Source organism: Takifugu flavidus, chromosome 3 (assembly GCF_003711565.1).
Source record: "Takifugu flavidus isolate HTHZ2018 chromosome 3, ASM371156v2, whole genome shotgun sequence".
Taxonomy (NCBI): Eukaryota; Metazoa; Chordata; class Actinopteri; order Tetraodontiformes; family Tetraodontidae; genus Takifugu; species Takifugu flavidus.
Genome location: NC_079522.1, coordinates 11,908,081 through 11,927,992, shown reverse-complemented (window position 1 = coordinate 11,927,992; position 19,912 = coordinate 11,908,081). Strand labels below are relative to the sequence as shown.

The 19,912-nt window shown below is 48.8% G+C and overlaps 1 protein-coding gene across 23 annotated transcripts in view; it reads left to right on the top strand.

Annotated features, from left to right (window-relative positions):
• Positions 1–19,912, top strand: part of LOC130523320 (microtubule-associated protein tau-like) — a 32,368-nt gene that overhangs the window by 10,395 nt on the left and 2,061 nt on the right. The window contains exons 1-19 of one of the 23 annotated variants that reach the window (XM_057028521.1): positions 301–1,501; positions 1,579–1,646; positions 2,672–2,868; positions 6,005–6,072; positions 9,566–9,745; positions 10,165–10,239; positions 11,000–11,191; positions 12,008–14,311; positions 14,639–14,833; positions 14,915–15,052; positions 15,598–15,653; positions 15,775–15,792; positions 16,139–16,324; positions 16,416–16,533; positions 16,688–16,738; positions 17,225–17,523; positions 19,057–19,149; positions 19,515–19,607; positions 19,688–19,769. In XM_057028521.1, the coding sequence (XP_056884501.1) occupies positions 9,607–9,745; positions 10,165–10,239; positions 11,000–11,191; positions 12,008–14,311; positions 14,639–14,833; positions 14,915–15,052; positions 15,598–15,653; positions 15,775–15,792; positions 16,139–16,324; positions 16,416–16,533; positions 16,688–16,738; positions 17,225–17,523; positions 19,057–19,149; positions 19,515–19,607; positions 19,688–19,769 (4,039 nt within the window). In that variant the 5' untranslated portion in view covers positions 301–1,501; positions 1,579–1,646; positions 2,672–2,868; positions 6,005–6,072; positions 9,566–9,606. Of the gene's footprint in view, positions 1–294; positions 1,647–2,671; positions 2,869–6,004; positions 6,073–8,664; positions 9,068–9,565; positions 9,746–10,164; positions 10,240–10,999; positions 11,192–12,007; positions 14,312–14,638; positions 14,834–14,914; positions 15,053–15,597; positions 15,654–15,774; positions 15,793–16,138; positions 16,325–16,415; positions 16,534–16,687; positions 16,739–17,224; positions 17,524–19,056; positions 19,150–19,514; positions 19,608–19,687; positions 19,770–19,912 lie in introns of those variants that run through there. The other 22 variants (XM_057028520.1, XM_057028519.1, XM_057028517.1 and 19 more) reach the window with 22 other exon arrangements.

Below are 19,912 nucleotides of genomic sequence, written 5' to 3'. Positions count from 1 at the left end.
ATAAGGGGCTGTGGGCGGGATTAGACAGCAGCAGACGATGAGCCGCTCAGCTAATCCCCGTGCGATGGAATTGGCGGCGGCCCAGTGTCCGTGCTGGGAGCAGGTGGCAGCGGCGATCAGCCTGCACCTCCAGAGAGGTGGTCCTGGTCGTCCAACAGGCTGGACATGCAGCTCAGATGTGACCAGTCAGTCAAACCTGACTGTAACTCCCCTGTCGTCTACAGAAGGACGCTGTAGCTCAGCGAAGCAGTCGCGCAGCATCCTGCAGTGCTTGCGTGGATGTAAAGAAAACAGAAGATAAACATCACGTATGAATCTGGTTTGTGAAACCGGTTCCTGCTCCTGCGGGAGCGGAGGCTGCAGGGGGACCAGGCGGTGTCTGCGCTGGTTCCTTCTGCAGCTCCAGCCTCGCTCTTTAATCAGAGCCGAGCGACGGCCTCCTGAAAGGCAGCTGGTGATGACAGGACCGTCCACTCTCCGTCTTCGCCTTCCTCTCTTTGTCTTTCCAAACCTCCTCCTTCAGCGCTGCTGCCTGGAACAATCACCTGGGTTTGGAAGTGATTTCATTTGGACACCAGGATTGTTTGCAGAGGCCTCGTTTGCGCTCATTAAACTTGACCCGCTGCCCGACGGTGGTTGGCGTCTCCAGCTTCCACCTCCAGAAGCTAATGGGACCAGGAGACGATGTGATGTGGGTGCACGGCTGGGCTGCTCTCTTCCGTCTCTGCCTCTAATTTCTGGAGTGGTTTTGGGCAGCGTTTGATGGATCCTCTGTGATCCAGCCTCACAACAGCCCCTGAGGTCTCTCTGAGGTTTTGGCACTGCTGTAAGGGAGTGTCTCCAATCAGACTGGGCATACTGGTTTCCTGTAATGGGCTAATTTGTTTCATTCATAAATAAGAGGTTCAGAGGCTTGGGACGGCTCTGGGGGAAGCTTCCAAATCTGGAAGACTTGACGGTTGGAGAAAACGACACCTTGGCTAAGCTGCAGCAACAAAAAGGTGGATAATGGATCAGAGAATCGTGGACGCACGACTCCGAATATCTGGCGTTGCACCGCCGGGTTCTACGGTGGTGTCGCTCCTCTGGCCTCTGCAGTCTCCCTCCCCTCATTCGCCCTCTCCGCCTTTGTGCCAGTACCGCTGCTGCAGTCGGCCATGCCTGCAAATGAGCACCAGCACAAAGCGATTATTCAGCCTTCGTCCGGGAGGGGGAAGCCCCCCCCCCCCATCAAGAGACGGTGCCGGGGCTGCCAGTTAATGCAGTCCTTCATTGAGGATGCAGAGATCATCGTGGATGGAGATGAATCCCACAGGACGGGGGATGAGCCTCGTATCCATTTCAGACACTCACTGTGGGACGTGCACACGTATATCGGTGCTCAGACATCCACCCCCCCCCCCCCCATCCCCCATCCCCCCACCAGTAGGTAAACCAGCAGAGGAAGGAGGGAGGGGGCGTGCTCGCTGGTTTCTGCTCGCCGGGGTGAAACGCATCAGACGTCCGTGAGCGTCTCTCCGCCTGGACGACTGGTTTTTCTGGCTCCGTCTCAGGGTCTGGTGTCTCCTCTCTCTGCAGAAGCTGCCGTGTCCCCCGTCCCCAAACTGCACCCTTTTAGAGGACGACAGCCCGCCTGACCTCGCCTGGTAAGACCCCCCGCAGCTGATTTTTATCGCGACGAAGGATGTCCAGACTAGACGCATGCTGCTGACTGACTTGTTGTGATGGGCTTCGGCGTTGGCGCTGGGCTTTGGTGGCCTTTGGTGTCCGCGGTGTTGCCCGTCTAGACACGGCTGGAGAATCAGAGGACGGTTCACCCAGAGTTCTCTGTCCCTGCTGTGACTGTAGTATCACCAGGCTGCTTTTGTCAGAAACAGCATCATTTTTAGTCAAATTTCTTGGGATTTTGACAGACTGGAGCTGGCATGGCAGCGGAGGCCTGAGCATGCTGGCACATTTTCCTGGGCTTTCTTCCAATTTGTTTTTCTTACACTTCACGCCACCATCGCCGAAGCTCACATTAACGAGTTAAGAAATGGCTACATTCCTCCAGTAATCCAGCTTTATGATAACATCACATTCCAGAGTGGGCGGAGAAGCAACTCGTTCGGATGCATAACTGTCAATTGGTCCTTTGAACTGAGTCCTGCAACTACAAAACCCAGCAAAATCAAAGGCATCTGCTTCTTTACTGGGTTATACTCAAACCGAAAATAAAGTTTTATTAAAACCCACCCTGAACTTTGAGGTTATGGTGGTAAAAGAGCTGAAAAAGCTCCATAAACAAGTGAAAAAATAAACAGTAATTCAGTGATGACAGAGGATCCGTTGAGTGTGACGGTATAATAATAACTGGCTAATAACTGAGTGGAATACACTGTAGCTTCACAAAACACAAATTCAGACATGGTGGTTTAAGATCAATTTACTTTTTATGTATTCATTTATCCTTTGCTACCATTTGGTCTGTACATTAGCTACAAGTTTAGGTTAGGTGGCGTAAACACTAAAAACCACTGGCCGGACAGATAACGATGATCATGGACGTCTGGCAACCTTTGCTGCTGAGCAAAAACATAGAAGTTGGTCTCAAAAACATCGAATTTGGTTTCAGACCCTGAAAATGTTATCGTCTCAACCTACCACCTTTCCTTTTGCCTCCCTCTATCAGAACTGGATCCCACATCCTCTCACTGGTTGTTGATACTAACATCATCACTGATGTCGACAGCCCACCTACCCTCCAACCCCCCCTCATCTGTGTCCATTTTCGTCTGTCTGGCACCTCTGAGGCAGGCTGTCTCTCCCTGGGAGGGAACTTTGAGTGACAGGAGGAAGGACAGGCACCTTCACCCTCCACCCCTCTGTGTAATGAGTCATTTTAAACTGTTGCGTGTGGCCACTCGTATTTTTCTGAATTATGGAGCCATTGTGGGTGAATTTAGGGTCTTATTCTGTTTATTGTTGTGATTAAACTCCCTCTTCACGCCCTCCCAGGTGCAGGAGGTGGGCAGAGGCCTCCTCTGAAGGGACATTCAGCTCGCTTCGTGGCTGAACTTGAAGGACTCGGATAAGGAATATTCTCTGAGATCTCTCAACTCTTGTTTCTGAAAACTGTCACCTTGAGTTGAGGAATGAGAGGCCTTGAAATTCAAAGATGGGGTCCTTGGACGCCGAAGATTCCACTACAGGAGAGTTTGTGATGCATGTTAGGAGAAAGCTTAAAGAATGAATTTACCAGATGGTTTGGTTCACTTTGGTTTTTCGGTCATTTAGTCTGTAATTACACTGTTATTACCCGCGGTACAGTTTGTACAGGATGTTCCTGCCCGGTACGATGTGGTTTTCATCATGAACATTAGCCCTAAAACTCCATCCTCCCTTGTTGGCCATGATAAATCTATGCCGTCTACTTCCTGTGTGAGTGTGACCTGATTGGCCCTCGGGGGAGCCCCCGGTGGCCCCTCCCTGTAACTGCATTCTGGTAAAGAAAAAATGAACGTCTGGAATTCCACAAGGTTCCAGGCTTGGCCCAGCAATTGTTTCACAAACAAGCTTAAATCTGACAAACCGGATAAAACTTGGGTTTACAAATATTTACCAAACTGTAACCCCCCCCCCATCCCCAGGAATCACCAGAACGGCAGACTTTAACAGCTGCAGTCACCATCACAGTTTCCACAGATTAGGGTCCGTTTCTTACCGTCTCATCCGTCACGTTGAAGGATGAATATGCACATGATGCTTCGGCAACTGAGCGGCCCCTGAACGCTTGTGAGCTCCCACCCGATCAGTGCAGCTGTCGCCGGGGAGGGGGGGGGCGACCAGCACCTGGTCCCAGTTTATAGAGCACGGACCAGTGTCAGCTCACAGGTCACGTTACAAGACATGTTTAAGACGCCTCATGTTGTCTCTTATTTCTGGATTAAGTTTCCCTTTTTCCTTTAAAACAAAATTCAAGCCCATCTGATTCTGACACTCAGAAACATTTATTTATCTGCAGCCCTTTATTCTGCCCCCTGAATTCTGTCTTGCAGGGCAAAAATAACAGCATCAGCCTGTGTTCCCAGGGGTCTCCTTGTTTTCCTTAAAGTTGCCTCATTCGTGAAGATCTTTTTGTTCCTTTTAGCTCAACCAGATTAAGATTCATTTCCTGCCGGCGTCGGCTCTGTTGATGAAGTCAAATCTGTGGATTAGCCTGGCCTCTGACCTCCTTCCTCCCTTCCTTTTGACTCTTCCCTTCCTCCTCCTCCTCCTCCATCAGCTTCTGTTTGGCCTATTTGGCCTCTGTCCTCCCGGGAGGTCAAGAGGCCGAAGAACCGAAAGAAAAGCTTCCTAAGTTGTCTTCTTGCCTTCAAGGGACAAATCTGTGTGTTTGTCCGAGCCTGAGCTGACTGTTTGTCCGTTAAGTTGGACGTTCTCCTGATAAGACTGCAAAAATAGAACATCAGTTGTGTGTTGGTCGTCGCACTAATGACTTCAGGGATTAGATAAGAGGTGGAACTAATTTGCTCTCAGAACCAAACGCAGTGATTTTCCCTGATTTTGTGTCTAATTATCAGAAAATGATTTACTGACAGCTTGCGTGAGGACAGAGGCGTCTTGCTGCCACAGATCTGAGGACAGTGTCTGTTCTCGTCCAGCTGATTTTTGGGGGGAAATATACATCTGTTTTTCGCTTCCTATCCTTTTCTTTTTCTGTTTGAGGAGGAACAGAAGACAAAAAAAGCTCCTCTATGGTTCCGTTTTTCCTTCTTTCTCTTTTTATTTCACGATCAAAGGCTTTCCACATGAAGATCAAAGGATTTCTTTCTGTGCACCAGTGTTCAAGCCCCCATTTGGACTTTTTTCAAGCAAAGAACAAATTGCTCAAATTCATAAATATTTCAACAGTAATAACTTTTCCTCTGATAGTAAATTGGCGAGACGGTTTACTGTTTGATCAGTTTTAGCAGTGAGGCTAAAACTGAGGCATTGATGCTAATAACAATGTAATAAACACTCAGTACTGGCTCCCTCTGGATCTCGTCCTGGACCCTCTTTTCTCTCCACTCTCCATAAATCAGCCTCCTTCCTGTTCTAGCAGGGTCCCTTTTGGCACCAGAACCCCCCGACGGTCACATTGTTTAATGTTAACAGGATGCTTCTCTTCCCTTTTTTCCCTTTAACCTCCCGATGGTCTCCGAACGCTCTCGTCTGCCTTTCTTCACGGCCGACTCGGCTCATCCGCTGGCTCGGTCCCAGCCGACCAATCCCAGAGCTCGACAAATCTTAAAAACAGATCAGCGTCCGAGGCCGTCGAGCTGGCACGCAGATGACACGGCCTTGTTTCCCAAACTTTGATTTCTGTTTGGATTTACTTTAATCTCCACGGTCGATTTACCAATAAAGCAAAAATCCACTTAGTTTTGTTCAAGTGTAAAAAACGAATTTGTTTTTTTTAGAAGCGAATTTAGATGAAATATTTCCCCAATTCTACTGTATATATAAAAACCAAAACTCGACAAACTTTGTAGTCAGGTTTGCTCTATGTGGGACGTGCACAGGTTTGTAGTCTAGGTTTGCTGCAAAGATAATAAAAAGACATGAAAATAAATGAGAGGGAAATGGAAATTGACTCATTTGAAAGGTGCGAGAGTATTCTCCCTTTTGGTTCAATCAACAATTTAGACTAAAAACAAGGAAGAATTTGAAATGCATTACATAATCTGGTGGGATTTGTGTGTTTTTGCACGTGCGCATGCTCGTGCACAGACTCCGAATAGATTAGGTTTTCCTTTGTTGTTGTGTTAAGCTCATCAGCTTCAGCTTAAAGGAGACGAGGCCCCGCTGAGGTTAGCATTAATCCAGGTGACAGAGCTAAGCTTCTGTGTCTAAATAAAAATACTGGAAAGAGTTTTGTTGTTTCTTTTTAATTGCTATTAAAAATAATTAGATGTGCCTTGGATATTGGCTAATAACCTCATTGATGTTAGCATTTGCTCTTCTTCTGTCTTTTGTGCAGGTTTGAGAAAAAGGCTGACTCGGGATTCACCTGTGTCATCCGTAACTGAAGAATCCTTTTCAGCGTAGGTAAGTTGTTAAAAAAGAAGTGCTGATTCTTGTGTTAGCAGTTTCGCTACGCTGCAAGAAACATGATTTGATGTAAGCTAGTGTGTTATAACACAATAACATAGGTCACAGAGATGTGACCCTGGTCGTCTTTAAACCACAGAGATCGTAGCCTCGGCGGCGTTAGCTTTATACGTATCAGTTAACACAGTGTAGCCCAGCACAACAAAGTGATCTCAAAAGCTACACAACAGCATCATTTCAGATAATGGATGCCAACAAACATCAGCAAATTATTGGTTATTTAAACCAGGGCTTTGATAATTAGCATTAGCTTGTTGTCCACAGAAGCAATGAGTCGAAGGGAAATGAGCTGTAATGCTCATTCCAACTTTTTTGGAGAGCGTGTTTAAAACCCATTATCGGATCAGAACCATTAGCCCCGCCAGCTGATGCAGTAAGATGTCCTTTAGCTCCTGGTCCTGTTTGGCATCACAAAGGGATCCTTATTTTTCCGACCAAAACCAAAACTCTGCATCTATTAATACGGTCAGTCAGAATTTGGGCAAATCTTACGTGAAAAAAATGACAACAAAGATGTTGGGATTGAGGCCAGCTGGTGCACAAGAGTCCACGAATTCTACTCCTCTACTACGACATTCACACTCACTTTTCCCATGACTCATCGGGCCCCCGGGAAGTCGATGTAAGTGGTTGCACTCAGCCAGATGATTAGCGTAGCTGTTCAAAGATATGCAGGGGAGAGCGAGCAAACCTCCACAACATGTGGGAACCCAGAGGGGGCGATTGTTTGGACTGGTGTCGTGCATGTTTTTAGTGTGGGGCCAAAGCTTAAAATAAAATAGTTCTAAACATGTTCGACTACACTACATTGCTTTCTCCCCGTTGTTCACTCCAAATCTAGTTTAAAAAACGTTTTTTTCATTGTTATTTTTAGGTGTTTTTGTTATGACAGCATCATAGTCCTGTGCAGGCATAAATAGATCGTAGTCGTCGGCGTATTGATGGTCACAAATGGCCCGTATCCATTCGTGTCAGTGCCGCTACCAGCAGAACTCCCGGGGGGCTGAGCCCAGAGGATCCGCTGACCTATTTCAGGATCCATCCACAACGTGGTCAAAGTCGTCCCTGCGCATCCACCCCGTCCCCCCCTTCCTTATCACCATGGGAACAGTGACATCACCGTGGGGTTGGCTGATGTGCCAGGAAGCATCGACTCTTCTGATCAGATCGGAGGCTGAAGCTAAACTGAAGGGAAAGCGTACATGCAGGCGCTGGCGGGAGGGAATAAATAGTTAGAACTCGGCCTTCGCTTTGATTTAAACTCAACCTTTATTCCTTCTTTCCTGGCTGATAACCTGCTCTAAAAATCACCCAAATCATCCACTACAGAGTTCCAAACAGATTTAGATTCGCATTGTCCCACAATTGTGGTGCTCCCGTTCTACAGATAATATGGTATTTAATCTGCCGGTATCCTTTCTGTGCTCGCTCACATGTTTGTGTGTCTTTGTTCGTCAAGTTTGCATTTGCCGTCGTTCGCGCTTAGCCGCGATCGCTTGTTTTTGCTTCAATCCCGCACGTCACGCCGAGTCAGCAGATCATAATCCGCCGTCTGCTGCTGCGGGATGAAGCTGCTGGGTTCTGGGTTTATTGGCGGGTCAGGGCCACCTTGGGCGTCCTCCAGGCTGCTGGTTTAGTGTGTCACCAACGCACCCCTCGCATATGTTGGACCCAAGTTCGGCATGGCGACACAAAGGTTTATTAGCGCGCACACACAGGGGATTAAGGCCAGGTTGGCCTACTGAGCCGGGCTGCCAGAGATTCCATCCTCCCTCCTAAATGGATGGTGACATTCCGATGTGAGTGGCGCTCCATGAAGGCGTGATAAGTGACCCAGATAGGGGGTTGAGGATGGTGTTGGTGGCGGCGGCCTGGGGTGCAGACAGGGAGGGCGGGTTGAGATTAGGGATATGGGCTGAGGTGGAGAGTGAAAGGGGGGATGTGGGGGTAGAAAGGTGGCGTTTCAGGGGTATTGGGAGGACACGATGATGGAAGAACAGTGTGAAGACAGGAGAGCCTCGAGCCTCCCGCCACACCTTCTTCTCGAAAGCGGCGTTTTCAATTCGAGCCATCAATTCCAAGATGTGATGGGGTTTGAGAGCCGCTCGCTGACTCCTCCTGCAGCTGATTTAACCCCTTCAGGATTAAGACGCTTCTATCGTTCACGCTGAGAAGTTCGAGGCTAAACGCTGTCAGCCTTTTATTTTTACACCTCATTCCACCTACAGGGCGTGCCGGGAATGTGATGGGAATGAGCAAAACGGGAGCAGCTAATCAGGGCAACCTTGTATTGTTCATAAATGAGTCCAAATCTGGCAAAAAAAAGAAAAGGTGGCTGCTGGAGTTTGAATGAAACCCAGACAAATGAAGCATGATGGTGTGCGTCCAACGTTACGCACACTTCCTGGAAACAAAGAATTCACGACAGCAGTGATGGTTGAAGGCAAAGTCGGCAGGCAGGGGCGGCAGGGGCGGCACCGTTAGCGCAGTCTGACCGCCAGAGCACCAGTTTTCTTCCTTAGCAACAGCTGGCATCTCTCCTCGGGGCTGCTTCTCCGTCTCAGCAGCTCTGGCTCACTGTCTGCAAACGTCTTTGCTGGAAAACTAAGTGAGCCGACGTGAAGCGGCGCTGCGGGGAAAACGGATGAGGAGCAGCCAGACAGGCAGCGAGACCATCAGCTTCTCCGTGAATAGCATGTTGAACACCAAGGCTGCCCAGGTTCAACGGGTTTGAGCTTTGACTCGCCATCCTCACGGATGAAAATGCAGTTTTCAAGGCGTCGCGCTGACGCGGCGAATCTGCCGCGCAGCTGCACGCTGGCGGCAGATGCTAACAGGTGCCGCCTCACTGCTTCGTAGCTGCGGGCCGCTATCCTGTTTTAACCAGGGAAACCTGTCAGAGCCATCTGCTGGACCTGTGCCAGTTGCCGTGGTAACAACCCTCTTATCGGCATTGAGTGGAGTGAAGGGTGTGATCACATATTGTTATTCACAATAAGATAAGGGGCTTCCATGTCTTTGTCTACTGTCTTATTGCTTTGATGTGCTGATGGTGGCATCGTCCTGGTTTGTCTTTTTGATGTCCTCTAAGGGCTAGACATACAATCCACGACACATTAATACACGTTCATTCATTCATTCTGTAAATGTTAGCTGTATATTATGGCTCATTTGTTGGCTTTTAAGCTGTTTTCTGAAGCGATGATGTCACGCCCCAATATGTGGACTGCATCACAGTAAATTGTAAAATTCAGTCCTTCCTGTCTGGACAAACAGATGCAGAGACAAAGGCAGAACCTTTGCTGCTAAAATGCAGCATCTTCCTCCCTCTGGTGTTTGGTTTGTGAACTGCATCTCATCTGTGTCAGACCAGGTCCTCCGCTTCCTTCCTGTGCACATTCTGACGCAACTCTGGTCGTGTCCCCCCCAGACAGGTGGCCCGTCCACTCCCCGGTGTCCCAGCAGGTCGCCATGGCAGACGCTCGGCAGCCAGATGAGCACTGGTCTTCAAACGGCCAAGAGAACGGCGAGAACGGCTACTCGGCCTATGGCTCCGCCTACAGGGAGAACGGATACCACGGCGGTGCGGCCGCACATCCTGGAGCCACAGGTATGAACACGGCGTGTGTTCACAGAGTTACGAGCGCTCGTGCGTGTCAGTACATGTTTGACCACGTTGCTGGGTCCCCAGCTGCGGGTGGAAGTGATTCGTGGTCAGACCGGGACATTCAATACACCCAAAAGGCATTTGAATGGGTTCAGCTGGTTCACGCTTCAGTGGGGACAAACAGATCCGGTCTTTAAGAAATTCCAATGTGGAATTTTAGAGCTTCCACAAAATCCAGGTTTTGTGTATTTGGAAACATCATCTCATGTTCGGCCCTCTGAGGTGAGGGTCAAATTCTATAGAAACATGGGATTAGGCTCCATACACACACCCTGTGAGCATTACTGTGTCCTTCCTCCCATCCACGTCTTGTCTTCCTGCTCTCTCTCTCTCTCTCTCTCTCTCTCTCTCTCCCTTCGCAGTGGATGACTCAGCAAATTTGCCTCCCTCCCCTCCCCCCTCACCATCCGCTGAGCAGACTGGGCCCATGGCACCAGGTACACCTACACACACCCCGGACCACTCCCGCCGCTGGGTGCAGGAGTGTGAATGGTTGTGAGGCTCGCTACAATCCAATCTTTCACTTAGAGAATCAGAAAAGTCGTAGCCTCGCGCATGATGAGAAAACTCTGTGAGCCTTGCTGGGGTTTAACGTTTGTCCCTTTTGCACGCCGGCTCTCCTGCAGCATGAGCAGCACTCTCCGATTCTCTTCTTGTCTGATATACACACACTCAGTGATATCTAACACACGGAACCGGCTACGAGGCTACGCTAACATCGTCCTCACTCTAGGCCACAGCACATAACCTGCCACTGCCGCCCTTTCCCACACCTCCTCACCTCATCATCTTGTTTTTCTCCTCCTCTGCTCCTAATTTTATATTTTAACCCTTTATTCCAGCCCTTCAGCTCCTTGTATGCAGCATGCAATCACCAAAACATGTTAGCAGTCGGACCTAGAAGTATCTGGACAGAGACTGAAGACAAATATTCTATAATGCACTTTTTCCTATTGAAAGCTACAAGATTGTTCTTTCACCACTTTGTGTCCAGATAATTCTGATTATGTCTGGAGTCCCAGTGCATGCTACTAAAGTTCTGTTCAGTAAAAGTTCTGGCTTTTGTAAAAAAAAAAGGAAAAATCATTAAACTCCTGTGGGATTAGATTTTGTGTTGTTTGCGTCTCACTCATCTCCATCTTGTGACTCATCCGTTGTCCTCGTCTCATCCGTGTGTCGACCGTCCGCGCCCCCAAGACGCCAAAGTTGAAGTTGTCAGTTGTCAGCGGCAGGATGAGGCTCCGGAGGAGGAGGTGCCGCGTGAAGAGCCAGGAGACTCTCTCTTAGAGCAAGCAGATTATTTAACAGGGCCCCAGGATTTGGGCTGCCAACAGGCCCAGACCCCTGAGGCCCTGAATGGAGGAAGTGAGCACAGCCCATCCCTCAAAGGTGTGTGATGTTTCTAAGTGTGCGGAATCTCCCCTCTACCCGAGACCTGCTGGAGTCTTCTGCTCAGTTTCCTTCAGCAGTGCAGCTCCGGCTTCGCTGCAGCTTTATTGCTTCTGCTTCCATTCTTGAAAATACCATCTGCAAAATGGCACCACATGGCCCTTCTGGTTTGTTTTCCAGCTTTTTATTTGTTTTTCTCTTTCATTTGCTTTCCCTCAGAGTGACGTTTGAATCGATCAACTGCTTTGAAGTTGATCATTTGTGCACTTTGTGTATTGCCAGCTACACTGCAGCTGCAGACGCCGCCGTCTCAACCGCCCAGCTTTGTAGACCCGAGGGCTGCACGTGTTTGTGTGAGACTTGCTTTACACACTGCTCGAGTATGTGCCTTCTAGCCACATCATTTGTGTCTCATTGTAGGTTTCATTCCATCCCACCATCGTTGGAAAGCTTACTCTGTTTTCCTATTGTTAATAGCATTGTGGCCTCCTCCATTGGGCACGTGTTCCAGTAAAGAAGTCACAGTGATCACCTGAAATCAAGCTTTTTTTTTCACAATTAGCGACCAATTTTGTCAATAGGAACACAACTGTTTAAGATTTTTTCCCTCCATCATCCAATATCATGCGACCCAACCCACCTCTCCGCTATCGTAGATGCTACAGTTAACCCTGCGCTGATGTGGGCCGCTACGACAGACGCCGCCGCGTGTTTTGCTACTGGTGTGGAAGGCTTTAGCTTGACTGTATCTGTCTAGCTTTGGTGGATGTTTGAAGAAAGAGTTTGGCTCATGTGACTCAACTCAAGGTTGTACAGTATCCTTCAAACACACAGCCCAACCAGAAGAATCTGGCAACGAGGCGTTACGGGAGCCTGCTAAGAGAGAAGATGAACCTCAGGTGGCCCATCAGAAGCAACTGGTACTCCAAGGAGCAGCCACTGACGTTACAGAGCTTGCTTCCTCGGTTGGACCCATCTCTGGTTCTTTGAAGGAAAATGAATTGTGTAAAACCTCTTCAAATGCCCAGGGACACCAGAACAGAAGCACTGTAGCACAAGCAGCCATTGGCAAAAATCCAACTGAGGTCATTGAGGTCAAAGAAAAGGTGGGGGTGACATTGACAAGTAAGTCAACAGGGATGATGGATGAAAGCAAAGAGAAATCTGAAGAAGGTGATCTTCCAAGGCACGACAATAGAGAAAAAACAGAGCAGTCTTCCAAGTCAAGTCCAAAATGTATCGCTGACCTGGAAGTCCCATCAGATACATATTTAGAACCAGGTACAGGATCAAAACTCTCCTTTAAGACGACTTCGAAGAGTCACGAAGAGGAGTTAGCCCAGAGATATTATGAAGGAGAGGAATTACAGGGGAGTGTTTGCCAGAAGGTCGATGACCAGCCTGATAAAAGAGCCAGGGCACAAAGAAGCCTCTCCTTAAACATTACTGTGGGGTTATCGGCAGGACAGACGACTGGAGCAAATCCTACAGCCTCCTCAGAGAGGCTTCTTCCACTCCAAGGGAGCTTTGACGAAGGTCAAACACCGTCTTTGACCAGCCAACACCAGCTTCTTCCAGCTGTCTCAGTCACCCCAACAAGCACTGAGATATCTGAAAAATCCGGCAACGGTTCAGAAGCCCCGTTACTGCCCGATAACTACAGCTCTGGTGTCGAAGATTCGGCCACTCTTCCTGATATGTTAGATTTGGCAGGAGCGCTGCCTCGGCCATCTTTGGAGAGGAGGGAGCTTGACCACCTGCGACGGAAATCCATGCCATCTAATGTCTCCGGACTGTCAGAGAGCTCCTTGACCAGTCTTGTTTTGAGTGACGATGCATCGGGATTGGGGCGGAATAACCAGCTTGAGGAACTGGGCGACTGGATCTTCAGTGATTACTCTGGGCCAATGCCTTCTCCTGCTGATGCCGCACCCTCTCCCTCTCCTGTGGACTGTCTGCATCCAGTCCGAAGGGAACTTGGGGCCAAGGAAGTTGAGCCAAAGAACGTGGAACTACAACAGGAAGGAGTGACTCATGAGAGCTCTCAAAAGTTGATCTTTGAAAAGAAAGATTCCCCGGTGAAGTCCTCCCTCATGCTTGAAAAGGCCGTTCCAGTTGGAATAAAACCCGATCGCCTCAGAATCCCAGTAACTTCTTCCAAAGACAGACTGACAGAATTACGTTTGGAGATTGGTCTGCCAGGTGACCTCAAGATCCAAGCCATTCCGGAGGTAGATATTGAAAAAGACCCCTCCAGAGAGGCTTCCCCTATACCCCCAGACACTTCCTTCACCTTCAACGAAACTGGAAACAAAGCTCCCCCAACTCCCACGGCTCCAAAGTCACCAAACGACGGAGGGTCGGAAATGATTGCAGAGAAGACAAAGATGGATGTCTTGCGAGAGGTCGAGGATCGTGAGGGTGAAAAGACGGATGAGTCACAAACGGCTCCAGAGAGCCCAGAAAACACGATGTCCCAACATGCAGAGAAAAGATTTGCAGCAACGGTTACTGACGATTCCCATAAAGAAACACAAATCCAGGCAGAGGAGATGACTCCAGATATCTTTTCCCCGAAGCCCCTCGCGTCCCCCACAGTCATTGTTATCCCTCAAGCACAGGTGGAGGAAGAAGTCGATGAAGATGATGTTGAAATGGCAGAAGAACCTCAAGAGATCATGGAGGACCCTGCAGCGGGTCACAGTAAAGAACAAGTACAGATGGGTCAGAGCCGAGATACTGAGAAGGGGCCGGTGAAGCTGACGGTAGGTGAATCGATGAGGGAATACGACCCAAAGTCGGGAGATGAATGGAGTCACAGCTCCCACACCGGTGAGGATGGCGAACCCGCAACAGATAGTTCACACTTATCTCCATATTCTGATCCCGATCAGTCGGTCGAAGGTACCAGCGCTGAAAGCATAAGAGAGGAAAAACTAGCAGTGGGAGACCAAACGGAAAAGTCGAAAGTGGAGGACAAGGTGGACAGAGATGTGGAGATAGGTGAAGAGATGAACCAAACCTCTGATGTGCTCTGCCAGTCTGATGAGGCGGATAACACTGAGACCGCCCAGGACGTGTCCTGCATAGGGACAGACAGTGGCTGGATGGACTCACAAGGTACCCAGAGCTCGTAAAACTTACCAATATACCCAAAAGTAGTGAACACAAACAGCTGATTGCTATGATTTTTATTAAAATAAAATGGTCCAATTTATATTTTTGCATTTGACATGTCATTTATTGACAGGATAAGTCAAGCTAACCTTAAACTGTTAGCATTAGCATATTCACAGAACATCGCCTAGGAGATCATAAAAAGGTCCAAAGTCACTTTTAATAGACATTCCTGTCACGGAGGAGGTTTCTTAGCATACTAAATCTGCATTTTTACAAACAGTTGTTGTGCACTTGGCACTTGGCATAGCGCTTCCCTCTCCACTGCAGATGATGACAAAAGTATCATGACTGAGCAAATGGAAGGCCTTCCTCAGACACCGCCTCCTGTCAGTCCACCTGTGTCAGACAGACCCAATAAACGGGCCCCCGGTAGAGGAAGGGCCCCCACAGGCACGACAGAGGTCAAAGTGTTCCGCAAAGGAACCGGCCACCACCCGAAAGAGGACCCGAAGAAGAAAAAAGGTTCCGCTTATGCATTCTTCACGCTACATTGAGCTGGGATTGTTTTCATGTTGGTATAATGCCTTTTCTCCTCTTTGCTAGTCGGAGCGAGGAGGGCTGATCAGAATAAGGTGTCAGCCCTCCAAAGTCGTTCCCCGTCTCGAAAGATTGTAGGCAAAGTGGCGGCCAGACACCCTCGGCCTGCTCTACTTCACGCCTCTGCTAGACGCAAGGCCACAGGTGAACACCAATTGCCAGGAGTCGGTGCTGTGGATAGAGAGAGTGCAACCACTTTTTAACTCCCTCGAGGCCAATCTGGGATTCGAACCCGGAAATTCAGTCAAAGCTGAAACAATTTGTGGCGGCGTTGTGGCGAGAAACAGCAAAAGTTGACACTGGTCATTGCTCTCCCTCTATTGATGGCTCAGAGAATCAAGCAGGTGCAATGTAGCTGGCAAACATCGTGTGCTGCTTCCCCATACGTAAGGATTCATTTATTTGGCTTTTAATTTGGGAAACTGTGTGTTTGGTTGCGCTGATGAAGCGGCGGAGTCCCCCCAGCCTGTCTCCATGCTTGTGTTTGTGTATCCACTGATGCTGTCATCAACGCGTTCCTTCTCTGCCTTTTGTTTGTCCACTGGTGTGAAATTTGTGTCTCACTTTGAACTCTGGGCACCTCTGAGGGCATTTATGGGGTTTTTTTGTGTGCTGTATGTGGAACTCTCGCATCACCCTCCCCCCTGTTGGTTGACTTATGTCACTACATAAGCAATTTTGTTTTCCAGGTATGGAGAGCCACCAGCCACTCAGCGTGGCCCACCAGTCCAGGGAGAGGACCACTGTAAGTGATTCCTTTCTCAGATTTCTGTGTTGAGTCAGGGGGTTGCATTGTGCACGTTTATGTCTCTCTGCGTGCATGCTAATGTTTTGTCTTGCATGCCTTCGCTCTTTTCTCGCCTCAGTCTCGACAGAGAACATCTGTGAGTACAAAAGTGATCAAGAGCTGGCAGACAGTGTTTTAGCATCAAATATGAGCAACAGAGGAGAGCATAGGGATCTTCACATCCACATTTCTGTGTCCCATCTCATCCTGATTGTGTTCTTTACCCTTTTTGGTGAAAATCATTTTATTTTAATGACTTCCTTTATCATGAAATTGGCTTTAAGGTGTGTCAGATTGTCGCCAATGATTCTAAAACACGCCAAAAAAAATAAGGAAAAATGAATGAAACATGTTGTCTGAATCGGTGCATTTCATGTCCTCTTCATCTTTATGTCTTCTTCACCTCCGTATCCCATCATCCTCACCTGCATGCCTCCTGTCAGAGCCCCACGCGGGCCTTTCTGTTAAAGATGGCAGTCCAGCGCCGGGCAGCCGAAACCCATCCCCCCCGGCCAGGCTCTGCCTGTAGTATTAAACGGATCCCCGCTATGGAGGCGGAGCTCATTGAGGCTCGCCCCTCATCTGCATGTTTCCATCACCCCCCTCTGCCAAACAAATTGGCAGAGAAGGTAAAGCGGGGATCGATAGGTCAGCTGGAAAGATGGCCGCTGCTTCCGAACGGGCCTGATGTATTGACACGTCAGTGTGTTTTGGATGCAGGAGCGAACATACCGCAGCCCGGAGAAGAGGTCGTCCTTGCCCAGGCCGGCCAAGTCTCTGACACGCCACATACCAGCCGCTGAACAAGAGGACAACAGCACCCCCTCCCGGCCAACCTGTAAGACTGCAACCACACGCCGTCAGCACATGTTTGCAGAGTCACAAGCTTGCAGTTAATTTTCCCCAATCCCTTTTTTAATCACTGGTAACGTGCACCCTCCCGTCCCCTGCTTTTCTCTGCTTCCTCCATTTTTTTTTTTCTTTCCAAATAGCATTCCAGTCCAGAGCCGACAGCAGGTCTGGGAGAACTCCTGGTGTGGCAGGTAGATCACGCGGTAGCTGCTCGCCGTCCCCTTCATGCCGTCCTCATGATTACGTGGCATCTTTGTCCAACAGTAGTTTAGGAGTGATCACCAACCAATTTTGCTGAGTGTCTAGAGTGGGGTTTAAAAAGTCTGGTCATAAAGAATATAGTTTTACAGCTGAGCTACATTCATTAAAAAATGTTAAATCAATGTCAGAGGAAGAGGTGGGATCCAGGTTGCTCCTCAGGACATTGATAACTCATTCCCGTTGTCTCTGCACCCGTCTCCTAGCAACAAGCCGGCAGGCTGGATGAACACAGCCACCTGCGTGTGCTGTTTGTTCTGTGTGTTTGCGGAGTTTATGGTCCCATGAGTCTTTGTGTCCTTATCATCCTCATCAGTCTCCGATGAAGGATCACACGCCCCCATTTCTGTCCTTCACGTGGTCCCAGGAATGGTTTTCTTCAACGTTGTCTCATCGTTGTCGTCTCTTTTCCGTTACAGGTACAGAATCCCGATCCCTCCGCAGCGGTGCCTCCACCCCCGCCTCTGCCATCACACCTGGTACGCCCCCCAGCTACTCCTGCCGCAGCCCCGGCTCCCGCACGCCCGGCAGCCACACACCAAAGTCCTTCAGTGTCCTCCAGGAGAAGAAGGTGGCAGTGATCCGAACCCCACCCAAGTCACCTTCCTCTGTCCAGCGGCAGCTGAAGGTTCTCAATCAGCCCCTGCCTGACCTGAAGAATGTAAAGTCCAAGATCGGCTCCACCAGCAACCTGAAGCACCAGCCGAAAGGCGGACAGGTGACCCTGATGCTGTGAATGGTTTTTTGACAACTGAGAATATTAAATGGGAATGTGCAGTTCCTGCGTTCTACCTCTAGAGGGAGTAAAGGTCATTGTACATATTACTAAAAGAAAACAAATGTCTTGTTTTAATAATAGGTCGTAACAAATCTATAAATAACTTGAAGAACCGTACTTGTTTAGTTTAGTTATTTCAGAATGAAATCATCAGAAATGAAAACAGGGCGATGTGATTTCCAGGCTGCCTGTAACCCTGCCTCTGCTGTCCTCCCCCGCCTGCTGTCCTCCCCCCTCTGCTGTCCTCCCCCTCTGCTGTCATCTCCGTCATTGCCCCCCCTCTGGCCCGTCTTTCTGACTTTCCTTCTGTCTTCTTTCTCCTCACCTCAACTCCTCACTGGCTTCTCAATGAGGTGCGAGCGTACCGAAAGCTCTTTGCCACTTTCCTCATGAGTGACAAATAAAGTCTGATCTTATTTTATCTTCTCTTTCTGAGAATATTCCAGATGTTTAGTATTTCCCCCATCACGACTGTTGTGTATTAATAATTACTAACAGGAATTATTTATTGAGAAGGGGGACACAAGGACAGAAGCAGGAGAACACATCACCTCACTTCCTGACGGTGTTTGCCTGTCAAACGGGGGGGTGGGGGTAAGAGATCAGCAGTTTGCTCTCTTTTAATGCTGTCTCCAAGGCAACAGACAGTGTGAAGGATTGTGGAGCAGAACAGAAGAGAGACGTTTAATTAACCCCAGTGATGCATCGAGGACAAAGCTGGTAATTGTCACTTTTGCCAGCTCATTTATCCTCTTTGGGGAGAAATGTGACATGGGGGCAGACATTTTTAATGAAGCCGAGCGGCGCAGGCAGAGGGGCGGGCTTCAGGCAGCACGGAGATCTATCGGAGACAGAAAATACATACAAATCTCGGTTCCCACAACTTAAATTAGACACTACGGTTCAGGCAAGTATGATAAAATATGAATGCACACACCAGAGATTTAGGGTGTTCTCTGTCAATCCAGCCAGAAACGTAGGAAAGATCAGGCAGGCTGGATCACTCAGACCGGATCCTCTCTGGATTTATTGTGGATGGGTTGACCTTGGTTGACCTTGCTGCTGCTGCTGCTGCAGCCACTCAGAGGAATGTGTACTGAGGGGGAAAATTGGATGGATTCAAGTGAAAGAAGCTAATCCAGGTGAAGCCGGGCTGGACTGGACACTCCGGGGATCAATGCTGCTTCCCTGGACCTCCGCTGGGATGGACGGATGGACGGGACATTTGATTTCTTTTCTCAACCAACACGCATGTTGTTGTAGGCGCTGCTTCAAACATCAATATCCACGTTTGGCGAGCTTAAACAGATCATTGAACAGGTTTCTGACATCAGGAACCTCATTTTAGCATCATGGTAGCATCGTGTTAGCGTCCTGTGAATGGCTGTTACTTGTAATGCTTGTAAAAGTCACCTTTCACACCAACGGAGGCACATCTAGATTTTTTTTTTCTTGGATTCGATTTTGTTTTAGGTTCAAATTTTGCACGAGAAGCTGGACTTCAGTCATGTTCACTCAAAGTGCGGCTCCATGGATAATCTGAGGCACTCGCCCAAAGGAGGCAATGTATGTACGCCTTTTCTCTCTCTCTTCCTCCTGTCCTCTCTGCTCTCAGCTCAGCCTCGCTCTTCTTTTATTTGTTCATCTGACTGCCATCAGCTTGGGGGGAGTTGGACATTTCTGCTCCCTCTCGAGTCACTTTGGTTTTTACACTTTAACATAAGAATCAGCAGGATTACAGCCCTAAAAGTGTAGCTTGTGCTCTCTTATCCCTGCATTAGAAGTCCATCATCGAAAGGCTCAGATTTATATTTTTCCCCAAAGATCGTGGGTTTAAAAACTGGGACATTTTGACTGGATTACTCCTCCCGCCTCCAGCCATCCGCTGTTTCCTGGTATGACTCTTAACTCGGTGCCGCTCTCGTTCCCAGGTCATGATTCCGAGCGTCAAACTGGACTTTAGTCACATTCAGGCTAAATGTGGCTCCTTGGACAAACTCCAGCACACACCAGGAGGCGGAAACGTGAGTGGTGGACTCAGGAAGGTGTCCCTCGTGTGCCGACGTGTCTGTTTTAATGCCACCTTTTGTGCTTTTGCCCACAGGTCCAGATCCAGACCAAGAAGGTTGACATAAGCCACGTCACCTCCAAATGTGGCTCCATGTCCAACATCCACCACAGGCCTGGTACGAGCAGCCCCCGTCACACGTATTTACAGATGCAGACTTGTTCTTATTCTGTATGAAGCTGAAAATAATCAAGCGACAAGATCAGTTAGCTTAGCTTAGCTACCCCCAACATCTCTTTGTAATTCATCTTTTGTATTCGC